Genomic DNA, 25,463 nt, shown 5'->3' with positions numbered 1-25,463 from the left:
ATTTACTCATTTGAATCTGATTTACTCTGTTCTTACTCCAAGTTTCTCACTTTGTACATTTGTTAGGCAAATGTACAGAGAATAGTGTAGAAGTAGAGACAGAGTGAAAACATTAGCTGAAAACACACACACATATATGTATGTGTACATATATAGACATGTATAAGAGTGGTATATATTCTGTTATACCACACTAGTTCCAGCTCAAGAGCTACAGCCATGCTGGGCACTGCCATCTGCTGGAGAATTGCTGTTATATATGTACACACACACAATCCAAACTGTGTTGGAAGGTGCAATGCATTACCAAAAGGTTTGGACACAGTGAATAAGTTCCACATTTGACTTCTATGCCTGCATTTTTGTCAAAAATGCAGATAAAGTGAATCAGTTGCATCTCTTGAGTAACAGGGCTTTTAGGATCATGTAATTTATGAGTCAAGAATTATTTTGTTTCGTTCAAATAAATAAAAACAAAATAGATATAATACTGACAATTCAGTGGATTTCTAATCCTTGTAAAAATCTTTCTTAAAATAATGTAAAAGTTTGATAGATGGTTTTTGTTTGTTTGTTTTTTTAAATAATTTAATTTTTGTATATGTTTTAAAAGATATGTTTGACAAGTTCTACAAAGCATTTGGTTAGAGAATCTGCTTCAAGAGACAACCAGAGCTAAAATAATTAAGCAAAGAAATTCTGGAGTTTAGTGATTTGAGAGCAGCATGTGAAAATAATCACAGGACATGCACAACATAAGACAGAGCATAAAGGGTAAAATACAGAAAACTAAGAAAATCGTATTTTTTAAATACTTCTTTGGACAAGCAAGAAATAATTCTATAAAAGACATAACATGAAAAAGGAGAAAGTGAAAACTGAATATACAAATATAGGTTTTCATTCTAAATCACTGCCTAAGAATTCAAACCTGTAGATTCTTTAATGGAAAATAAGCACAAACAAGAATCAATTGTAAACAATTGGGCCCAACATTATTTACTACAAACTGCTTCCAATTAACATAACATTAACTTCTTTTGTTACCATATTTTCATTTAAACACACTGTTTTTGTTTCAATTAATTTTGAAAATAATTAAGAACTCAGTAAAATTTAGTAGAATGTATTAAGCTCAACTTTGGAATATAAATTACAAAATTTTGATGCAAGGTTTAACTAGGACAGTCTCAGGTGGTTTCTTCTCAAAAGGGTTAAATCTAAACACAACATTAAGATCATTGCTTGAAGACCGCTGGGTTTATTTTATGAATGTATCATTTGTAAAGAGAAAGAATTGAGATAAACAAGAAAAATATGTAACTGTAGGAATTGCAAGGAAATGCTATCAGGAAAGATATGCAAAAGTGAATTACTTTTGTCTTCTGTAACAGAATAGCAATTAATTTAAATTTTGATAAAGAAGGATAGGTATAATTACATCATTAGTATTGATACAGTATTGTTATATTGATATTATAACAGTCATTTCAAATACTGAACTAAAAGATTTTTGTTTAATTTTTAAAATTAAATTTTACTAACTAGACAATTTTATATTAGTCAAGATCAATGATAAAAAACCTTAATAAATTACATCGTTCAATGTTTTAAAAAATCTCAACCTTTCTGATTTGCTATCAGATAATATTTAATAAACATGAAAGTTACCCCTCAAAGATCAATAAGTACAACCACTACTATTAATTACTACCACCACCATTATTATAACCTAATCACAGAATTTTCCTATCAAAGATTTACCCATTATAATGATTCCTTCTTTTAAAAGATTTCCAATGGTTACGATCTGAATCTGCAACCTTCTTACTTGCCAAAATGGCATTTAAATAACCAGAGCTAACATTTACCAATTAAATATGTTAGATTAGAAATAGAAAAGGCACAAGTGACAAATTTATTTTTACTTTTCAAAGTATCATATTTTGAGAATGTCATATCAATATAAGTTCAGTTAATTTAGCTTGTTTTAAAAATAGATAAGTTTGTTTTGTTGTTTTTCTTTTCAGCAAATCAGTTATAGCTCATAAATGAAGCTATTTTTCAGCACATCAACTGTCACAGTTAATCTTAACGGTTAAAAGGCTGGAGATTTAAAACTTGTTAAAAGAAAACTTCAATACAAATAAACAATAAATAAAATAAGAACTTTAAAACTGTTACACTTAAAAACACTCAAGATAAATTATACACACACACATGCACGCGCACATACACACACACATATATATATATACACATAAGTTGACTACATTGCAGCCATGTGGAGTTGCAATGGCCAGATGGATAAGGTATCAGACTCTTGGTTAAACAAGTTGTGGGATTAAACCTATCCCACCACTGGCACCAGACTGTGCCTAACGTAAGGTACTGAACCTTCCCTGACCCTTATAACTGATAGCATGATAGAACAAAAAAACAACATTGGACTAAGGGAAAACTGATGAGTAGTTTACGATACCAAGATTGTGTCCTTGCACACAAGAGTGAATGGATTATGGTAATATTTTGAATTTCAGATCTTTGAAGAAAAAACAAAACAATTAACAAGTAACACTCAATATGTTAAATTGTTGAAGGATGAGAAATTGGTGAAATGATAAAAATACACTAATCCACCTGTTCATTTAGGCACCTAAACTTATTATTACCAGTCAATGTAGGAAATATGTAAATATGAGGATACTGAAGTCAGTAAATTAGCAATGTGTTAAAAAAAAAGTGTAGTCAAAATATTCATGGGTATTGATGAGCAATGTTTGGTGATCAATGTCATGGAGAAATAACTACATTTAAAGCCAATGTCAGTTATAACATTTTTATAAGATTTACAGTAAAAGCTATATTAGCTGGGGTGTGAGTCTATAAAAAATGAAATGTGATATATATATATAGAGAGAGAGATTTTCTGAATATTCAGCATATAGTAGACAACAATCTCAAATGCGTATGTATATTGAAATGTGATACTAAGCCCAAAAGTATGTTTAACAGTATTTAAAAAATTGTTTTAATAACCCTTTAGATATAAACATTATCACATCAATTCCTGCTGGGTTGTTTGGCAAAATTCAGCAATAAATAATACTTTCTAATATATATATATATATAATGCAAGCTGGCAGAAATGTTAGCACGCCAGGCAAAATGCTTAGCGGTATTTCATCTGTTTTTACGTTCTGAGTTCAAATTTTGCCAAGGTCGGCGTTGCTATTCATCTTTTCGGGGTTGATAAAATTAAGTACCAGTTGCATACTGAGGTAGGTCTAATTGACTGGCACCCTCCCCCCAAAATTCCAGGCTTTGTGCCTAGAATACAAAAGATTATATATATATATATATATATATATATATATCCAATCCACCAGTATACATATATATATATATATATATATATATATATATATATATATATCCAATCCACCAGTATACATATATATATATCAACATCATTATCACCATGTATCATCAACATCACCATCATATCCCCACCTTCTCGTATGTACATTTACACACACAGCTTCTATCACTTCTAGCTTGCCAGTCTGTAAAGATTATGGACATGTACCTTCATATAGACTCAGCAGGAAAAACGAAACTAGAGCTACTGTCTGACAAACAAAAACTGTATATATGTGTGTGTGTGTATGTATATATATATATATATATATATATATACATGCTTCAACGAAAAACAAATAATAAAAATCTAGAAACTATAACATTGATAAAAATTGACTTACATGTAAAATATATAACTAATGGGAATGTGCACTCTTTCTCTCTCTCTCTCTCTATCTCTCTCTCAATCTCATCTATTTGGAAATAGATTAAATTATATTAAAACAAAACAATTCAAATAACATGATGGACAGAAATTAAGGCTCAAAAAGTGTTGACTGCATTCATTATCAAGTGATAATGTTAATATCCTCTGCATAATATGAAATTAATAAGATCACGCTGAAACCAATGATCATACCAATATTTTGCAGTATGAACAGCTGCATTTTACCAACATCCTGGTTTTCTTTGGCTTCTACAACTTGATTCATTTCTGGCATCTGTAATGTAAAACAAAGTCGAGTTACAAAGTGATATATATATTTTAAAATCCTTATTGTTGCCAATATCATTAACATCACAGCTTCAACTTTTAGTTTTCTATATTGATTTGAATGAAAGGCCACTATCCCTGGTGAAGAGGATTGGCCTGCAAGAGTCCTGTGTTGGCGCCACACAAAAAGCAATTTTGTTGGTGTCACGTTAAAAGCATCCATCACACACTGTAAAGTGGTTGACAATTAGGAAGGGCATCCAACTGTAGAAACCAAGCCAAATCAGGATGGAACCTGGTGCAACTCCCCAGCTTGCCATCTCTGATCAAATTGCCCAACTCATGGCAGCATGGAAAACAGATGTTAAAGGATGATGATTTGTGAGATTTGTGGAAGTTATTTAAGCTATCAGACATATGCCAGAATAAAAATCGTTCATGTAATAAAAATTTAAAAAAACTTAACGGTGATAATGATAACAGTAACAAAAATAATATTGGTATCGATGATATCAATGGCAGCAATGATAACAAAATAGTGATTTTCAATGAATGAGAAAGTAAATGCTTCTAAAATAAAATGTAAAAATGTAATGTAAGATGTAATGTAAAAATAATTTTAATGCAAATTGATGAAATTATATTCTACAGAATAGAATATTTAAAGTTATTTCATTCCATAATTTATTCTTAAGAATTGAAAATCATATTAGAATTTTTGCTATAGAAATTGGAAACAGGATTAAAATTATTAAATACAGTAATCACTTGCTCTATTGCGGTTCACCTATCGTGCCCTCCATACATAGCGGATTTTTCTGGCTAATATATGTAAATTTATATCGCAGACACCTCAGTATATCATGGGTTTCTGCAGCCGATAGGTATTTATATTTTTTTAGATTTCAATTATTTCTGTGGTAAAATAAGCATTTTCATGCCTAAAAATTAATAAACTAATAAATAAAAATACAGTACAGTACTGCACTGTATAATACATTAATTAAAATATATTAAAAGAAAATACATAGTGTACTGTAGGTGAAAGTAAACAAAGAATTGCACATACTGTGTGGAAAACGAAACTCGGGAGGTGAGTGTGTGGTGTTGTTTTGCAGTTATAATAAAATAAATATATACCAATTATAAAAATTGGTAATAATAAATATACAGTACAGTACTGTTTCTACTTTGCTGATTTTCACCTATCGCAGTGGGGTTTGGAATGTAACACCTGCGATCGTTGAGGGATTACTAGTATTTTTTCTTTTTTCCATGTTCAGTAAACTACTTATCAATAAGTAAAATGCTGTTTGTTTCTCCTGCCTTCTTTATCTGGCTTCACTATCATCAACAATGAATACAGCTTAAACAAATAATAACAATTTCTCTACCTAAAGCATTTCAAGAGCATTTTCAAAACTTAGCATCATGTAAAATATATCCATTGAAAAATATGGAGTTGGTTTCAAAGGTCTACAAAACATTCTCTCTTCAATTTACAATTACACATATAAAACATCTTTCCATGCACCACAGAACTACGCCTGACTGGCCTTCGTGCGGGTGACACGTAAAAGCACCCACTACATTCTCTGAGTGGTTGGCGTTAGGAAGGGCATCCAGCTGTAGAAACTCTGCCAAATCAGATTGGAGCCTGGTGTTGCCATCCGGTTTCACCAATCCTCAGTCAAATCGTTCAACCCATGCTAGCATGGAAAGCGGACGTTAATCGATGATGATATATGATTACATGGCAAATTGATAAATTCAAACAAGAGAGAGAAACTAAGATTTTAAATCTTAAGAGATAAAACAAATGAACAAAATTACTTTAACCCTTTTGAAACTAACTAATCTGCCCCTCGTTCTATGATGTAAATTTCCTGTTTTGTAGTGATCTAAATTAAAATCTCCTATCAAAATTGGATGTTAATTTATGTTCCTAACAACAATTTCATAATAACAAACTTGCTTTACTAAATTCTTCATTATTTTCAAAATTAACTGAAATAAAAGCAGTGTATTTCAATAGAAATTTGAAAATGAAAGACTTAACATAAATCCTATGATTCTTTATCATTTTATTATTGATGATGAAGTTTTATTTCCTGACAAATTACACAAATATTTATTTGAAAGACAGCCATATTTAAATACATAAAAGCCGATGCTTGAAAAATAACCATAGCTTTACTATTATTGAAGGAGAAATTTGCTTGTCTTCAGATAATTATATCTATTTTGACAAACTTACTTAACTTTGAGTGTCACACTCAATTTGAAGAATAGTTACACTTAATCCAGAATGATTAAGCAATTAACACTTTAACTGAATTCAGAAATATTTGCTATTTTATAAATGTATTTCATTAATAACTTCAGTATTTGTGGTTAAGAACCATAATAATTTTAATTACATCACTGTGGTGCTAGGTTATGGTTAAAGTTAAAGGGCAGTGATATGTTACTTCTTAGATATGTAATCCTTACTCTAGTATGAGATGCCCTACAAATCACTACAGTGGTGTCACATCAAAATGTCCTACTAATCACTCAACAATGGTGTCACACTGAAATGCCTGAATGTTCCAACAGTGTTTCATCATAGAATTCATTTAGCCAGGTTCTGATGTCACAATCTTCATCATGCCAAATTCCAACTAATTGACTTGTGACTGTTACAACTCCAACAAAACCATTGATTAATGATGAAAAACAAACCAAAAAAATTGAACTCTTACCATGTCTACAAGTGAGATATAGAGAAACATGCCACCAGCTACTCCAAATATCCAAGTATGAGCTGCAGTAACTTCAGCCAATACAATACCAAATATAAGACCAACATAACACATACAAGCAGACAAGAAATTAAAGAGCAGAGCTCTTTTTAATGTCATGCCAGAATTTAAAAGGATAGCAAAATCTCCTGCAAAGAAAGATAAGAAATGGAGTACCAATTAGATAATTATTGACATAAAATTCATTAGAAAGTCAGTGTATTTCCATTTTGGAAATCTTCAATGTTAAGATATTACCTTTGTGAAGTAGGATCATAATCCTAAATAATGCTTTTAGATAATACAGTTGATGTGTCTCGTGAAAATATTAAAATTTCAAGAAAGATTTTAGTCAACAAGATGAGTTAAATCAACACTTCACAACACAATGACCAAATGGGATTCTGCTGTAATCATATTCTTTATTGTGATTCTCCAGAATAGAGCTTTCTGCTGACATCATTGTCATAAATTAAATCTTAACACCCATTTGCCATAGCAGCATTTGTTGGATGAACTAATTTAGATATAAATCATAAAAGTTAATAAATTCTAGTTGCAGTGAAGTCCCTATTAAAATGCTCAGATATATGTAAATGGTGCTAAGTCAAAACCTTTCAATGTGGGTGTTGGACTTTGGTAGGAGTGTGTATAGTCGCATCTTCTTTTCATAATTTTCAAGAACTGGAATGACATGCACAACTGTTGTGGAAGTGGTATCACAATCAGTGAATGTAGGATCAGTCGGTTGATATTGGCAAAAGACATGGTGCTACATGGCTCATCCAAATAGGTTTGCTGCCCAATGCTGCAAGGCAAGGATGAGAATTAGTGTTGTGAAGACATTCTTCAAGCCAAGCCAACTGGCAGAAGGGCCTAGGGGTAGACCAAGAACGAGATGGTTGGATGATATCCATAGTCTCAGTTGGTTACATTTGGGAATCCAGCCAGAAAGTATAATGACAATTGCTTCTGAGAGGATTCTATGGAGGAATCACCTGAAACCTATGCTCCTATGACCTTCCTAGGAATAGGGAGTGGAGAAAATGGATGGAATAGATAACTTCAAGCATATCAAGCTTTCAAATTCCAGCATTCAATATATATTAGATGTTAAGCAGGAAGTATCATGTAGCATAAATTGTATTGTGCATACATGAGCAATTGCTAAAACAATGTGGTTAGCAAAACAGAAGGGGCAATTGGTTTCTAAGAGAGAAAAAAAAAGAGCTGTTTTACCTATCCAGTTAGAGCTCTTTGGCCTCATGCCACTGTACAACTATTCCCTTTGTTTAATTATTTCTTGTATCCCCTCTCTCTCTCTCTCTCTCTCTCTCTCTCTGGGAGAGAGGCACAAGCACATACACACATGGCAGTAACTTCCGCCTACCAAATTCAATCACAAAGCTTCAGTCGCATTTCTTATTTAGTTACATTTTTGCTTTATATTACTTTGTGTTAAGAACAGTGCAATAATGGCTGAAACAGTAGATCAACAGACTGCATACTATACAGTAATTAGTTTCATATCGCTGTATCCCATAGGAGCTATCTTTGTCTTTTATTTTGTTAGAGTCAATAAAATAAGTACTAACATTAATTAGGATCAATTCAATTGATCATAGCTCTCTTAAAAATGTCAAGCCAACAATAAAAAAAAACAACCTGATATTTGATTTTAAAAAATGTATCTCAACTTTTTGCCACTGCTTCATTTTGTAAATATAATGTTTCTTACCTAATTCATGAGGTAGTTCTTCACAAATAACAGCAAGAGAAACACTGATGCCAGTCATTACGGAAGAACTGAAAGCAGCTCCAATGGACAAGCCATCAATAAAATTATGTAAAGCATCACCAAATATAATCATCCAAGCAACAGTTTTGATTGGTTTCTTTTTATTTGTTTTAATGATGCAGTCATTATAATCTCCACGACTGTTCTGTTGATTAAAAAATAAAAAAATAAATAAATATGAAACAAAATGTATATCAAACATCATTGTAGTCAGCACCATCAAATCTGAAGAGATATATCATATTTCTCTCACATTGTGCTTTTCTGCTACAAATCTCATACATAAATTACCTCTCACAATCCTTTTCCAAAATTGAATTCTCACACTTTTCCCTCCAAACAATTCTATGGCTTCTGCACCTACTTATCAAACTATAATTTTATAAAGCATGATAGATATCTTAATTAACATGCACATAACTAAGAAGTGTGAAATACTATTGCAGTGTTACACAACTGGCCTCAAAGTCTTGAGTTCAAATGCTATAAGATTTATCTACCTAACTGAAGATCAGTGTCATTCCTATACTATTCACCACTAAGTCATTGGCAAAGTAAAGAGGATCCAGATGCCAAATACTTTTTCCAACAACAGAAGCAAACATACCAATTTGTAGAGTTATCCAACACCAATTCCGTGCATACTAAATTAACATGAAATTCATCATCAGCGTTTAACGTCCGCTTTCCATGCTAGCATGGGTTGGACGATTTGACTGAGGACTGGCGAACCAGATGGCTACACTAGGCTCCAATCTGATTTGGCAGAGTTTCTACAGCTGGATGCCCTTCCTAATGCCAACCACTCCGAGGGTGTAGTGGGTGCTTTTACGTGCCACCGGCACGAAAGCCAGTCAGGCAGTACTGGCAACAGCCACGCTCAAAATGGTGTATTTTACGTGCCACCTGCACAGGAGCCAGTCCAGCGGCACTGGCAATGACCTCGCTTGAATGGCTTTTCACGTGCCAGTAAGGCGACGCTGGTAACGATCACGCTCAAATGGTGCTATTTACGTGCCACTGGCACGGAAGCCAGACAGCTGCTCTGGCAACGATCACGCTCAGACGGTGCTCTTAGCGCTCCACTGGTACAGGTGTCATCACGATTTCACTTTCACTTGCCCCAACAGGTCTTCGCAAGCCGAGTTTAGTGTCCAATGAAGGAGAGGTTGGCATGGGTGCCAGTCATCGAATATGGTTCGATTTCGATTTCACTTGCCTCAACAGGTCTTCACAAGCGGAGTTTAGTGTCCGATGAAGGAAAGGTACACATAAGTGGGCTTTAACTTCTTTTCATTACATACAAAGTTTTGTACTTATTTATCAACTCCTACAAAAGATACAGAGTTAGTTTACACCAAAGCATATAGTCTGGTACTTTGCTTCCTTGATCATATTCACATAGAAATTTAAGATACTAAACAATAATGAAAGATTACGAGAATTTTAAGATTTGATTTGAACTTACATCATTACAATTTGTTTCAGTTTTAACTTGTATATCTAAAAATTCACTGCTGTTAGTTCGACCCAAGCTTGATGTGCATTGACTAGCAGACGCATGATAATTTGAAGGATCTTTCAGCTTTGCAGTGTCATTGTCTACAGGAGTCTTGGATTTCACAGAACAAACAATATCTGATATATTGGGATTTTCTTCCACACAACTAATTTGGCGGTTTTTGTTTTTATCCTGAAATTGAGCAAAAAAGAAACAGGTAATAGTCACTTTGGCAACAAAATTTGATAAACATCAAAATTGGAGTAGCTGTTGAAAAGATGTTGATGCTTAAAACTATAACAGACAGTTACAATATAAGCTCTACACTATATCTTCACAAGGTATGCACCTTAATTCTAATGAGAAGTACAATCACATTCAACCACCATAAAGTCATGAATGTTAAGCTATAATTCCCTTAACTCCTATTGGAAGAGGTTGACAGGAATAAAGCTTGGTGTATCCTACCTAAAATACTAAGGTAGCATAATGTACACTAAGAAAAAAATATGCTTTTAAAACATAATCAGAGTTACAGTAAGTTTTTTTTAGGGCAGAAATTCAATTGTTGTTAGAATCTAGAATATAGTAGGGAAAAAAAATATCCACATCTTACTGTTAACAATATCAGAAGGCTAAAAAGTGTATTTGGTGTTGAAGCATCTGAATTTTAAAACAATGATGAAATATGTTTACTCACCATTATCATGCTATATTCTGCTTCATCATCATCATTGTTGTTCTAAAAGAAGGGATGAAACAAAACACAATAAAATGATTTTAAAGTTAAAACTCATTTGCGAATATAGCTGAAATTATGAAAAAAACGTAGATATTTTTAAAATTATTTTATAAGTTTTCTTTTTGTCAATATACAAGTTGTAGTTATAGAATGTGAAGGCGCATGGCTCAGTGGTTAGAGCGTCGAGCTTACGATCGTGAGGTTGTGAGTTCGAATCCCGGACCGGGTTGTGTGTTGTGTTCTTGAGCAAGACACTTTATTTCACGTTGCTCCAGTTCACTCAACTGTAGAAATGAGTTGCAACGTCACTGGTGCCAAGCTGTATCGGCCCCTTTGCCTTTCCCTTGGATAACACTGGTGACGTGGAGAGGGGAGGCCGGTATGCATGGGCGACTGCTGGTCTTCCATAAATAACCTTGCCCGGACTTGTGCCTCGGGGGGGGGGGGGTAACTTTCTAGGTGCAATCCCATGGTCAGTCATGACCAAAGGGGGTCTCAGCAATTATAGAATATAATGTCATCAACAGAAAGAGTTATCAGTTTGTCCCTTTTTATTTTTCCAATAGTGACAATCAAATTCAATGTGTAACAATTTAAGAACTTTTCTGATTATTTTAGGCCTTTCAAGAAAAGAAAGTATTGTTAATTATTAAAAATTCATGCATAAAGGCTTCCATTCTAATATTTTCCTCAGCTAAAACAAACAATTACAAAATACATAGAATAAAATCTGATTTGTGGACCTAACAGGGTATTTCTTTAAAATTCATTATGATTTCATGTAACTGAGTTAGTTGCTTGACCTTTAGCTAAATTTCAATATGAAATTTCAGCTCTATTGGCTTCAATGAAAATGATATCCCTCTTTCAAAAATGAAACACAGAAATGGCTTCTCACCATCACTTCTCATTTCATGTAAGTATTTAAGCTCACTACTGCAACCTAACAAATCAGTCATCAATTACACACTGTCCTAACTGCTTAATATAAGGCTTCCTATGTTTTGACAGTTTTTCAAAGTAAGACTCTGGTTTCATGAAATTTAGTGGATGAGAGATAAATCTTTCTTTGCATAAAGTGCCAGTCTATTTCAGATAGCATTGCCAGACATGGTACATATTCCCAACAGCTAGGTGAATGAAAGGGTAGTAGTACATAAAATGGACTCTATATGTTTTAATAATTCTTGAAATAATATACTCTTATGTATACTGATAATGTAGGCATTATAGGGTTAAGAAAATTACTCAGAACAATCAAAGAAGCATGTGTGGATTTGAACTTTTTTTTGTCTCACTGAATATTATTGCAACATACTTTAGTTACACCACACAAATGTCATTATCATTTCAATGTTCAATTTTCCATGTTTGTATAGGTCTAACAGAATTTAAGGCAATTAAAATGAAATAGTATCTGATGATCACATTAGCACAATCTAATGCACAGCCTATTTCATAGTCCCTTACATTATATGTTTAGAAATAGATTTAACAGTTGCTTTGTAAGTAAAGTTATATGTAAAAAGATTGCCACCTGATGAAATTCTGTTATTCTCTCCATGGCCACAAGACCACACATTTTTGAGGAGGAAATAGTCAATTATGTTAATGCTAGTACTTGACAAGCACTTTATTTTTGCTTCTGTGGAAGGATGAAAGATATGGCCAACCACAGCAGGATTTAAACCCCAAAGTATAATAAAACCTAACTATATACTGTAAGATGCACTGACTGATGTTCTAAGAATTCTGCCAACTCACCACCCTCCAGGAATGTTGCTAATTATGTACTAACTGACAGTACCATTATCAATTTAACAACCATTTTGCCTTGCATCACCATATTGAAGACATTGTTATCAGATATTATAAAATGTCAGAAAGAATGGAACAGATGTATCTATAATGTACATAGATGGAAAGTTAAGAAGAAAAAATTACAGTAAAACGAAAGCAAAAAAAATCTTACCTTCTTCCATTCAAATGCTGACTTTAGGAATCTTTCAATAAGGAAAAATAAATATACCCCTCCCATAATTGTCGTGCTCATCCATAAATAACCATGTCGGTCCTCTTGTGTACCAACAAGTTCAAAGGCCTGGAAAGAGAACCAAGAAAATTACAAAATCAAGATGTTTTATATTAATTTTGAACTTCAGTTTTGAATATCTGATATCCACTATTTCATTACAGTATGGTATGGGTATATTTAATTTGATCATCAAATGAGATGGTATCAAAAAGTTCCCAGACTAGTTCTGTAGCACGCCAACAAATGGCAGCACATGGTTGCATGTGCAGTGAGAGCTAGCAGTGACCTTCATGAGGCAGTGTGCCATGTGACGTGTTTATTTCGCAAGTTGTGAAATTTGTGTTTTGTGTTCATGTGTATGCTGTAATCTGCAATTTTGTCACGGACAGGAAGTTGGAACAAAGAGCCAATGTGAAATTTTGCATTAAAGTTTGGAAGTCTGCTACAGAGACATCGAGCATGTTTTGGCAAGCTTACAGCAACAAGGCAATGGGTCACACTGTCGAATCCTCAGCCAGGAAGTCTGCTCTCTAATCAAAACTGTCAACTGAAGTATTTCCTATCAAATAAACAAATTGCATTCATCTTTTCCACATCTTTTATATAAGGACTACAGAGACACAAACTTTCCATCATTTATCCCTACTTACACATGAGAATAAGACCACAAATTTGTGAAGGAGTGGAAAATTTCCATTTGTCAGAAAAGATTTTCCAAATGTGAAAATGTAATACTGCATCACCTGCGCATATATACATATGCACAAATGATGCAGTATTACATTTTCACATTTGGAAAACCTTTTCTGATATGTTGGAATTTCTGGTAATGTACATCACTTCTAAGTATAAAACAAATATATATATATATTACCTTTTTCCATGTTTTGCCACCTGTTATGTTCTTGTTCTATTTTTGTTTTTTTGTTTTGTTTTTTTCAATATATTATCTTTTACTTGTTTCAGTCATTGGACTGCAGCCATGCTAGGCTAGTCAAATAAATTGACCCCAGTACCTATTCAATGAGTCTCTTTACCAAGTTGCAAAGTTACAGGGACATAAACAAATCAACATTGGTCATCAAGTGGTGGTGTGGGACAAAGAAATACACAAACACATACACATTATTTAAAACAGTTTGATGCTACTTCAAGTTTCAAAAGCCCCTAAAAGAAAGCCTACTCCTTCAGGTTTTTGGAATGTTGAATGCCAATTTGACATTCTAGAAACCTGAAGGAGTCTTCCCGTTAGGGGCCTGTAAAACTTGAAGTAGCAAGGAATTGAATCAAACTGTTTTAAATAATGCATGTAACTCCTACTGAATGTATCAAGTGCCCTATTCTTTCATTTGTCTACTCACTCTTTTATGTGTGTGTGTGTGTGTGTGTGTGTGTATATACATACATACACACACACATACACGATGGGTTCCTTTCAGTTTCTTATAACCAAATCCACTCGCAAGGCTTTGATCAGGACCGTAGTAGAAGATTCTTGCCCAAGTGGATCGGAACATAAAACAATGTAATTGGGAAGCAAGTTTCTTACAACACAGGCATTCCTGTGCACACATATATATATATATATATATATATATATATATAAGATCATTTATAAAAAAAACATCTGCAAGAGGAAATAAATTTGAAGAGTATTGAAAATTTGATAACTTACCTCTGGAATTAGGACAAGAAGTCCACTTCCTGCAAGACTTCCCACAGCCAAAGCAACAAGGAAGAGCAAGACTTTTTTATAGACACGTGTATTCATGACTGGCAGCACGACCACACCACAAAGAGCGCACAGGTTGATAAGTGTCACAAACAAGAAACCAAATCCCCATGCTGAAAGAAACCATTGAAAATACCTGAAATCAACATTAGTTTTTTTCTCCTTAAAGGGTGTAGCTATGCACATGTTCCATATGTATACAAGTAGTGTGTGTGTGTGTGGATGTTTATTACTATCAGTGTGTTTGTGCAGGTGTGCATGTCAGTAAATGTATTACTAAAAGGGTGGGTAGAATGGTTTTACTCAAACTCATTTGTTCAGGTCATGTGTACTGAAACTAAATATAAACATCATTCTATGAATACACCTTTTTGATCTATGATAGTTATAATTTAAGCATTGGGATTCCCAAGTGAAAATAGTCAGAGAGAAGTTTATTATATTATCTAAGTAATATTTGCTTATTTACATTTTCAAGTGGGCTTCTTCAGTCAGTCATCAGCATGCTGATTTTCCCATGATTTTACCAGAGAATAATATTTTGTGGTGGCAAGAACAAGTGGGTTTTAGTTTTATGTCCTATAAGTTACTAATTTCAATTTTGCAATGTAGATAAAGATAGTTTATTTTCTAAGCTTCTCTCTTCTTGATCTATTGAAGCTAAGTTATTCAGATAATCTTCGTGTTATATCACCAACCCCCATCTATTTCCAAGTAAGAGATCAAGAGTGAATCGCAGAAGGACCTCAACTCACTTAGGGAAAACAATTTCCAGGCCAGATTCCAAAAGTGGCAGAAATGCTGAAAGTGGTGTATTGCTGTGCAAGGTAACTATTTTCAAGGAGATGATGTTAAAACTAAGGTAAATGTGTTATTTTTTATTAAACATAACTAGTCCGGGAACCTTTTGATACCACCTTGTAGTTTTAGACATCTGAAAAAGAGATGGATTGTCACAGCTGAAATTACTTTGATGATAAATCTACCCTTGATCAGTGTTGACAAAAGGCAAACAGTTGTAAAGGTATTTTTTTCTTTCATTCTTTTTTTTTCTGATAGTGAGCTGTACAGATCTGAAGTATCAGCTTTCACTTAAATGGACAGCTATGTATCTTACTCAAGGACACATCACAATGCTGGTGATAGAATACAAAGTGCTGGCTTTTCAACTGACAGCCAGAAATCCTATTAACTCAGCCACTATAGACACTCAATAAAAATAATAAAATAAATACAAGCAATACACAGAACTTGCAGTGTGGCTAGTCAGAGACAGTAACATCTAGTCAGATTTTCAGCTTTGAAACGGTTTAACTATGGTAACAATTGAATATAACTTCTTTTATTATCATCACCACCACTAATAATTATTATCATCATTACAACTATTCTGACCTCAAATAACATTTTTCTGTTTGTACAAGTTTATCGGGGTACTCCACCCAATACTTTGTATTTTTCATTTGTTTGGTTAGGAGGAAGGGACTATGCCCACAACCTTTGTAGACTCTCCGAGGATGGTTAGATACATGTGATTAACGTTCCTCTTGAATAGTTGCAAGCTGATGGCTACAGGAAGAATGTCCTGAATGGGAATTCTAGAGAGCCAACATTCAGAGAAGAAAGGACAGGATATATTGGTTAGTAAGGAGCCTGAGGAAGTGGGGAGACAATATAAGTGATGAGAGGAGAATAGAGAAGTCAGGAATGCTTGATCGGAGTTGGGCACAAGCCCACTGGAACAGTGATAGAAAAAATGGAAGTGGATTAAGATTTTACATATGCAGGAGGTAGGCTCAAAAGGTGAACATATTGTATGGGCTTATAGAGAGATGGTTCATGGCTAGTAGTTATATAAAACAGAGCTTTGTTTCTACCCTCTCAAAGCATCAAGAACATCTAGACAGAAAACCCTCTGTTCCAGCTGCAACTACAAGGTAGGTATATTTCACAGTAAATTTACAACACAGGTGACAGACTGGAGAGAAATCAATAAAAATTAATGTGTGTAATTATAAAATATATCAAAGGTAGTGAAAAATATGGAAAGGTTGGGTATAATACCTTCAGCAGATTTGTTGTACTTTTGGTTACCTACAGGAACAGTTTTACAGGTGTATAATTGGTGCAGAATGGCAGGTGATAGAAGCAATAGGTCATCTCGTGTAATATTACAGTCAATGGAGAAGTTGTACAGAAAGAGGAGACTGCTGGAATTCATGCACTGCAAATAAATAGGTAAACAAGTGTGTTTATGACATATATGTATATATTTTGTTTACTGTGCTCATGCCTCATATAATGAAGTTGATTATATCAATCTCAGTGCGAATTCAACAGATACTTATTTTTATCAAGCTTGAAGAGATGAAATCAAAATGAACATAAAATTTAAATACGGAATGAAATGGACATAATCAAATACCAGGCACCTACAAATCTTTCTATCCAGCATTGGTGCCAAGTGTTACTGATTCCGACTGTTGCATGGCACCTTGGCCAAGTTTCCTTTTACACATGACAGTGAAATTGACTGTAGGGAAACTCTGTGAAAGCTTGTTGGATGGTCTGAGATTTATGGAACCAGTCACATCACACTCTCTGTAATACTGACTGCCTGAATACAAGTGTGTGTGGAGTACTCAACTATTCACATTGTAATTCATTGAGTAGGTCTTTTTAGTGGTCAGTCAACTGGAACACTCGTCCATCATACGTATGCCAGTGTCAATCTAGCTATTTATATATATACACATTAATCATTAATGATGATGAAATATATAGACAGATAGATTACTGAATACATATGAATATATATATATATATATATATATATATATATATATATATATATATATATATATATATATATATATAGATTACTGCACACATATGAAGAATATATATATATACTTTTACACTTTTATTCTTTAACTGGTTTTAGTCATTTCACAGCAGCCATGCTGGAGCACTGACTTGAAGAGTTTTAGTCAAACAAATCAACCCCAAGACTGTTTTTTTAAAGCCTAGTACTTTATATATGTAGGCCTACCTCTCTGAATTCACACATCAGCAAAGTCATGGAACAGATAGTCAGAGGGAAGCTAATCGCATTCCTTGAAGAAAACAACTTGCTGAGTGATACCCAGCATGGCTTTCGACCAGGTAGGAGCTGCCTGACCCAGCTCTTACTACATTATGACTGGGTGTTGAGGCAGTTACTCAACAACTCAAATGTGGACATAATATACCCTGATTTTGAAAAAGCTTTTGACAAAGTGGATCATGGTATGATACGCCACAAATTGTGTGATCTCGGCATAGCTGGAAAACTTGGAGAGTGGTAACATGACTTTCTGAAAGATAGGAGTCAGGCAGTAGTGGCTAATGGAGCCACCTCTATGAAAATGAAAACACAAATAGTGAGTGGTGTTCCACAGAGCACTGTCTTGGGACCACTGCTTTTTATAGTGGCCCTCTCAGATATGCCCTAAAGTGCCCAGATAGCCACCCTTGCAAGCTACGCAGATGATACAAAAGTCTCACAGAAAATACAGAACCCCAGCGATGTTGCACATTTGCAGCAGGAGTTGGACTCAATTTACAGATGTGTTGAAGATAATAATATGCAGTTTAATGCTCAAAAACTCCAAGCCCTGTGCTACCAGTGTCCAAAACTGAATATGAAACTTACAGAGTACACTGATCCACAGGGAATTTCAATCCCAGAGCATAAATCAGTGAGGAACCTGGGTATTGACATGAGTGATGATACCTCTTTCCAAGTGCACATTACCAGGATGGCGACAAAGTGTAGACGACTGGCTGGATGGATCCTGAGAACATTCAGAACCGGAGATAAGGAAACCATGATGGTCCTCTGAAGGACATTCGTCCTCAGCCACCTGGATTACTGCTCACAGCTATGGTCACCCACCAGTGTGAAATTAACAGTGGACCTTGAAGCAATCCAAAGAAGATCATCTCTTTGTAACTGCTCAGCTACTGGGAAAGGCTGAAACAGCTAAGACTCTACTCCCTGGAGAGAAAGCGGGAGAGGTATGCAATAATATACATCTGGAAAATCCTGGAAGGAATTGTGCCAATTTTGGCATTGAAAGCTACACCAATACCAGAACGGGATGACATTGCATAGTGCCAAAGATCTCAGCAACGCCATTGCACTTCAGGACCAGTTACTGCAACAGCCTGGGTTTCAGGGGCCCACAGCTTTTTAATATTCTCCCCAAGAGCCTGTGGAACCTGCACAAAGTAGATGTAGACGTTTTTAAATCAAAGCTGGACCTCTTCCTGTTGAGAGTCCCAGATGAACCTACCTCACAGTAAGAGGTGCAAATGAGGGTAGCTACATCAAACTCCATTGCAAAGATAATCTGGAACTCAACTGAGGAAAGAAAACTCTGAATGACCCGTCCTTGTTTTCTTTGTATCATCTGTCTGGATGCTCTGTTGTCACTTTTTTGTTATTACCTGTCTGGACGTTTTGCGTTCTTGTTCCATTTTTGTATTTTTTATATATAAAAATATAGCGGCTCTTAACCACTACGCCAGCCCACAGGCATATAGCGTAGTGGTTAAGAGCACAGGCTACTAACCCCAAGATTCCGAGTTTGATTCCAGGCAGTGAACTGAATAATAATAATAATAATAATATCAAAAAATACTTTAGGAATGAGAACCCAGGTTCGAAATTTCCCCAAGACACCTGATGAAGGCTGGAGAGTATATCAGCCGAAACGTGTTAACAACAAACAAGATGAGGACAAATATCCATCAAATGTAAATAATATTCAAAATTTTGTTATAAATTTGTACTTATAATTAGAAGAGTGAGTTAAACATTTAATTCTTTAGCTCTCATCACGACGTCTTTGAATAGGCTCAGGACTAAAAATGTTTAAATCATAAAAGTTTTTTTTGGTTTATATACCAAACCAACCAGAAGTTGAGTAAATAGATGAATTTTAAATGTAGATCACAAGCCATACCAGAAACATCTATGTAGATCACATACTACACCGGTACCATCGTTTCATAGTTATATTATATAATACAGACAAAGATACTATCAAATTTTATGAGCCGCTTTACAAAATTAAAAAGTTCATTGTCATATTTTAAGAGTTGCAAGTGTATGCAAAAATGAAATTTTAGAACAGAGGGTGTAGCCATGTAGGCACAGGTGTGGTTGAGTGGTAAGAAGTTTGCTTCCTAACCACATGGTTTTGAATTTAGTTCCACTGTGTAGTACTTTGACAAAGTGTTTTCTACTATAGTCTTAGGCCAACCAAAGCCTTGTGAGTAGATTTGATAGACAGAAACTGAAAGAAGCCCAATGCTCACATACACACACACACGTGTAAGCATGAGTGAGTATATGTATGTGTCTCCTTGTCTTGACACCACACATGAGTTGTAAAGGAGAGCCACTGTCATACAAGCAGTGTCAGACGTCTTACAATATTCTGCAAGAACATGCCTGACATCTGGCTGTAAAATATCTGCCTCAATAATCTCTGTCCAACCGATACATGCATGGAAATGATTATGATTATGATCATTTCCATGAACTTCATCAAACCAACCTCTATACAGACAGAAAATTACAAGAGTGATGAAATGTTAAGTATAAAGAGCTGTCCAAATTCAGTTTTAGGCTTATGAAGGAAGAATTAGTAAAGAAGCGTGTAATAAATCAATTTGTAATTAATCATCAGACCAGCCTACCTCCCTAGTGGCATTCATTTAAAACAATCACATAATATCAAGACACAAAAATATAAAAAAATAAACCCTTTAGTAATGAATGCCCATGGGATTACACTCAGAAAGTTACACTCTGAGGCACAAATCCAAGTGAGGTTGCCCATGCATACCAGCCTCCCCTCTCCATGCTACTCATGTTATCCAAAAGAAAGGCAATGGCCAATAGAGCTTGGCACCAGTGACATTGCAACTCATTTTAACAGCTCAGTGAACTGGAGCAACTGAAATAAAGTGTCTTGCTCAAGAACATAACACACAACCCAATACAGGAATCAAACTCGCCACCTCATACATATACCACAAACATATAATAACAGGCTTCTTTAAGATTCTGTCAACTAAATCTACTCACAAGGCTTTGGTTAGCTTAAGCTATAGAAGGTACTTGCCCAAGATACCACACAGTGAGGCTAGGACTGAAACTATGTGGTTGCAAAGCAAACTTCTTACTACACAGCCACGCCTGAGCCTATAATGCATGTTAAATTCTGGACTCTTAACTAGATAAGGTGACCTACTAGACAGAAAGCCAATCTATCACAAGTAAAATTTCTTGATTACTTAGTACATATTCTTGACTGAAAAGTGAACAAGGGCATAGAGAATTAAATGCAATACTCAAATACATATCAAATTACTTTCAGTAGATTTGAACTTAAGACTATATGTATATATAAGCTGATAAGTCTAATATTGTAGCAATAAATGCTTTTTTTTTTCCTTTTTTTACTCTAACATTTATTTAGTTTGGGTCAAACATGAGATTCCATGAGCCCTTTTATTTGTTTCACAAGTTTAACTTCTCCAAAATCAAAAGGATCACAAGAGAGAGAGAGATGTATGAAAAAAACATACACACACACACACAACACAAGTTTGGGGAAAATTTAGCTCTCCAACCACCACCACCTCCACCATCAGCCAACAGAAAGAACACGACACAGGTTTATGCATATATGTACAAGAGAATGTGCAAATGTGTATATAAGGAAAAGAGAAAATTAAATCACGTCCATGTACGCAAGTATAAACAAACATATTTGAGTTTTTGAGATACCATTACTGCATAACATCATGTGGGGTAAAATAATCTTTACTACTAACAAATACAAATTATGCAAACTTCAATAATGAAGCCTGAAACAAGCAGCTCTATACACATAAATTACCCTAAAGGAATTTTAGTAATATCTCTCAGGTGAACTGAAAAAATTTCTTACATTACAAGATCTTTTGATGTTCAACACCAAATTCCTCAAGCTTTAACATAAATCCCAAGCAAACAAGTTTCTCAAGATATGAGGACATCATACTTGTACAATTTCTATGTTATTGACACTTAAAAAGGGCAAGTATTGAGATTATTATTGTATTTTAGCCAAAATTACATGCACACACACTAAAATATACTAAAATGTTACTCATGACAATGATATGGATTTCCAACATGGATGCAAGGCCTCACATTTAGAAGGTTAAAGTGGATTATATTGACCTCGCCACAGGATTTCACTTCTACTTATTATATTGACCTGGAAGAATGAAAAGTAAATCTGATCTTGATAGGGACTAAAAATGAGAATATAAAGAGGTATATCTCAATAGCACATGACATTTTCAAAACAGTGAATGAATCAGAGTGTAAGTTAGGGTGTGTGGAATATGCATGTTCCAGTGGGGCTCCACTCCCTCCCACATGGCCCTTGCAACCCAGGAATGGTTGAAAATATTCATTAACATGTGACATCCAACATGTGGCCCCCTAATGACTGACTGCTGTATCTAGAGTGTGTCCAAGGGTGCCTGATCAGTGGCTCCACAGGGCCAAAGATTCATTGTCATGGACATAGTTTGAGGGAGCAAGATATCCTACCTGATCCTGGCATCCACTCACTTCCATAGAGGTATTAATATTGTCATTTGAGCCAAGGACAGTTTTGCTGACGAGCTTGTTTTCTTGATGTATCTAGCTGAATGTGTAACTTGTTATTTTCTGGAAGTACATTGTTTTTATGTCTGATATCATATATTTTCATTGTGTTTTGTTGTTTTCAGTTTAGGCAGCAAATTGGCAGGATCATTAGAGTGTCAGACAGAACGCTATGCAGGATTTGTTCCAACTATCAGCAGTCTGAGTTCAGATCCTGCAGAGGTCAACTTTGCCTTTCACCCTTTGAAGATAGAAATAGAAAAAAAAAATACCAAACCAGGGCAGTGGATTGGTGGAACCATGAAAACATCAGATAGGATGCTTTGCAGTGTTTGTTCCAGTACTTTGTGTTCTGACTTCAGATCTCATCAAGGCCAACATGAGTGGTAAACTTGACCTGCCAGTTAGCTTAACATCACTATCTAGCATCTTAGGTGCTTTTAGCCGAGCCCATTCTGTTGCAGGTATTCAAGCCTGTCTTCAAGTTAGAGAATATCTTCCTCCCTCCCACCTGTCTTGGAGGCTTAGTAAGTGTCATGGACACTGCCTTCCCTCCTTTCCAAAACATAAGATAAAAATGTTGCCTGGCACACTGTATACATACATGAATATACAAATAGAGAGACATATTTGTTACCCAAAATAAATAACAAAAAAAAAAAAAAAGGAAAAAATAGCAGAACGTTAAATATTCATTTACTTCTAACTGAATTTTTACTTATAAGAGAAAGTCTCTATATGTTTGCTTCCCTCAAATCATACCCTAGCATTTTGAAAAGAAAAGGACACAGGGGACAACGTAGACCTACATACACTTAAAAAGGATGGTATGATCATATCTGGAATGCCTTTAATCATAGGTTTGCTTGACCAGAACTGACCAGGGAGTTGAGGGATAAATAACAATTTGTTAATGAGTGATTCACTTGAAACAATACATTTTGTAAAGAAGCCAAGAAAATCTATCTACTTTCATTGTAGGCCAAAATTTCCATACACGCACACACACAGACATTTTCTAATAAGCTGTGAAGATGAAGACTGTTCGAAAGACCTTGGTTATTATTAACACAATAACAATGTTTATAGTAAGTTGTATTACTTCAGCTTGACAGTACATCCTCCAGAGAAGATACACATAACTTCATGGTTTTTATTTACACACAAAAAACATTCCCCTCTTCTCTCTATTTGAGAGCTTAATTAATGGTTCATCTACCAAGTAAGAGGCAAGTAATGAGAAAATAAGCAACAAATACTAAGTACAATATTGCTGTTGCTGTTGTGATGGGGGAAAACGATAAATAGATAGATATGTCAGATGGTTGATACTTCTCATTTTAAATTTTGTACTATTGCAAAAGATAAATTCTGTCCAACTTTGTTTTACTTGATGTGTAATGTAAGTGTACATGTTCGACAGAGTGCTGGTGCATTAAGAGAAAAGTTAGGTGTAAGAGGAATTAGATGCAGTGCACTAGAGAGGACTGCACTGGTTTGGTCATGTGATGCAGATGGATGCCAACAGCTCCATAAAGTGTTGATCTCTCAAAGCAGATCGAAGAGGGAGACACAGGAAAATGTGGGACTAAGTACTGAAAGACAACTTCAGGATACTGGACCTTTCACACAAGATGACAAAGGACCAAAATACCTGGCGCTTTGCTGTATTCAAAAAGACCTGTCCTTCACAGCAGAAGTGTTAAGGCCACTCCTAGTGAAGAGGATTGGCCTGCAAGAGGCAAGTGCTGGTGCCATGTAAAAAGCACTCATGCCAGTATCACATAAAAATACTTGTGCGGTGCCACATTAAAAGCACCCAGCACACACTGTAGAGTGGTTGGCATTAGGAAGTCATTGCTGGAATGCCGTAGCCCAATCAGGGTTGACTTGAAACCAAAAAACACTTGTAATTTTCCATATAACATTATACACAATTCACCTTTGGAGGCCATCTTTGGTTGGCTATTAACATACAAATAACTGTGAAAAGAATTCTCAAGCAATTCATAGCACTTTTAGAAGTGTACAAGTCAAGTTGAACATTGTAAAGAGTGTTATCCAGTCCAAGTACTGAATTTTATTGAAAGACTTATAGAGAATCTATGTGAAACTTATTAATATTAACGATTTAGATTAGTACAAAATTAGTTGCTCTTCATAGCATCATTAACTGATCTTCACATTCCAATGACTATCTTGGCAAAGATATAAAATTTGCATAGTCTTCTTAATAATATCAAAGACATACAAATGCCTTGTATGTTGATAGCAAAACACATCTATTTTTTAAAAAGCAATCCTGTATCCTCTGATTTTGGCCTGACCTTCATGTAAAACAAAAAATTTGAGATAATATACAATGTTAATTTGTCAGATGAGCTTATCTAGGTACAAACCTAGGCCATTGCATAATGGTGGTTTGGATTGTTGCAGATGTGAAAACTTTTCAAAACCTTTTTATTCAGCATTCTCCTTAGACAATTCTTGTGCTGACAGGAGTTCCTAATTTCATAAGAAAACTAAAGGAGCTTTAACAGAATGGACAAATCTGAACAAAGAGGAGCCTTCAAATAAGGCAGGGTAACAAGAGTAGGATGCTGTTTTGATAAGATCTGAAGTTGATGTTAAATTATAGTCAAAAGACTTGATGTTTAACTAAATGTAAATCAATTGTAATTAAACAGCTGATTGTATATCATACCCCTACTGATGTTGGCAATTTACTAAATGGTGATGAATTTCGAAGAATGATGCTAAGAGTGGACACTGATGTTTTTTTTCATTTTTACTGAAAAGACTTCTCCCATCGTTTTTAAGTGAATATTACAAAACAAAAACAAAAAATTGGGCCAGAATCGGTCCAGAGGGAGGTGTAGAGGAGAGGAAGTAAAAACCTCATAAATTTTCAATTTTTTTTTTTTTTCATAAAAACTTTCCCCAATCATTTCGAAAACCGTGAAAAAGAAACTGGAAAAATCCGAGTGAGGAGTGGCTGTGTGGTAAGTAACTTGCTTACCAACCACATGGTTCCGGGTTCAATCCCACTGCATGGCATCTTGGGCAAGTGTCTTCTA

At 34.7% G+C, this 25,463-nt stretch overlaps 1 protein-coding gene across 2 annotated transcripts in view; it reads right to left on the bottom strand.

Moving 5' to 3' along the window:
• Window positions 1-3,671: 3,671 nt before the first annotated feature.
• LOC106879150 (metal cation symporter ZIP8) overlaps window positions 3,672-25,463 on the bottom strand; it is a 24,758-nt gene continuing 2,966 nt past the window's right edge. The window contains exons 2-9 of one of the 2 annotated variants that reach the window (XM_014928588.2): window positions 16,734-16,893; window positions 14,613-14,782; window positions 12,875-13,003; window positions 10,861-10,902; window positions 10,128-10,352; window positions 8,600-8,804; window positions 6,823-7,010; window positions 3,672-4,085 (exon numbers count right to left, since the gene is read on the bottom strand). In XM_014928588.2, the coding sequence (XP_014784074.1) occupies window positions 3,933-4,085; window positions 6,823-7,010; window positions 8,600-8,804; window positions 10,128-10,352; window positions 10,861-10,902; window positions 12,875-13,003; window positions 14,613-14,782; window positions 16,734-16,893 (1,272 nt within the window). In that variant the 3' untranslated portion in view covers window positions 3,672-3,932. Of the gene's footprint in view, window positions 4,086-6,822; window positions 7,011-7,475; window positions 7,670-8,599; window positions 8,805-10,127; window positions 10,353-10,860; window positions 10,903-12,874; window positions 13,004-14,612; window positions 14,783-16,733; window positions 16,894-25,463 lie in introns of those variants that run through there. The other variant, XR_008264244.1, reaches the window with a different exon arrangement.

The sequence above is a fragment of the Octopus bimaculoides genome, chromosome 5 (assembly GCF_001194135.2).
Source record: "Octopus bimaculoides isolate UCB-OBI-ISO-001 chromosome 5, ASM119413v2, whole genome shotgun sequence".
Classification (NCBI taxonomy): Eukaryota; Metazoa; Mollusca; class Cephalopoda; order Octopoda; family Octopodidae; genus Octopus; species Octopus bimaculoides.
This window is presented reverse-complemented; position numbering and strand designations above follow the sequence as displayed.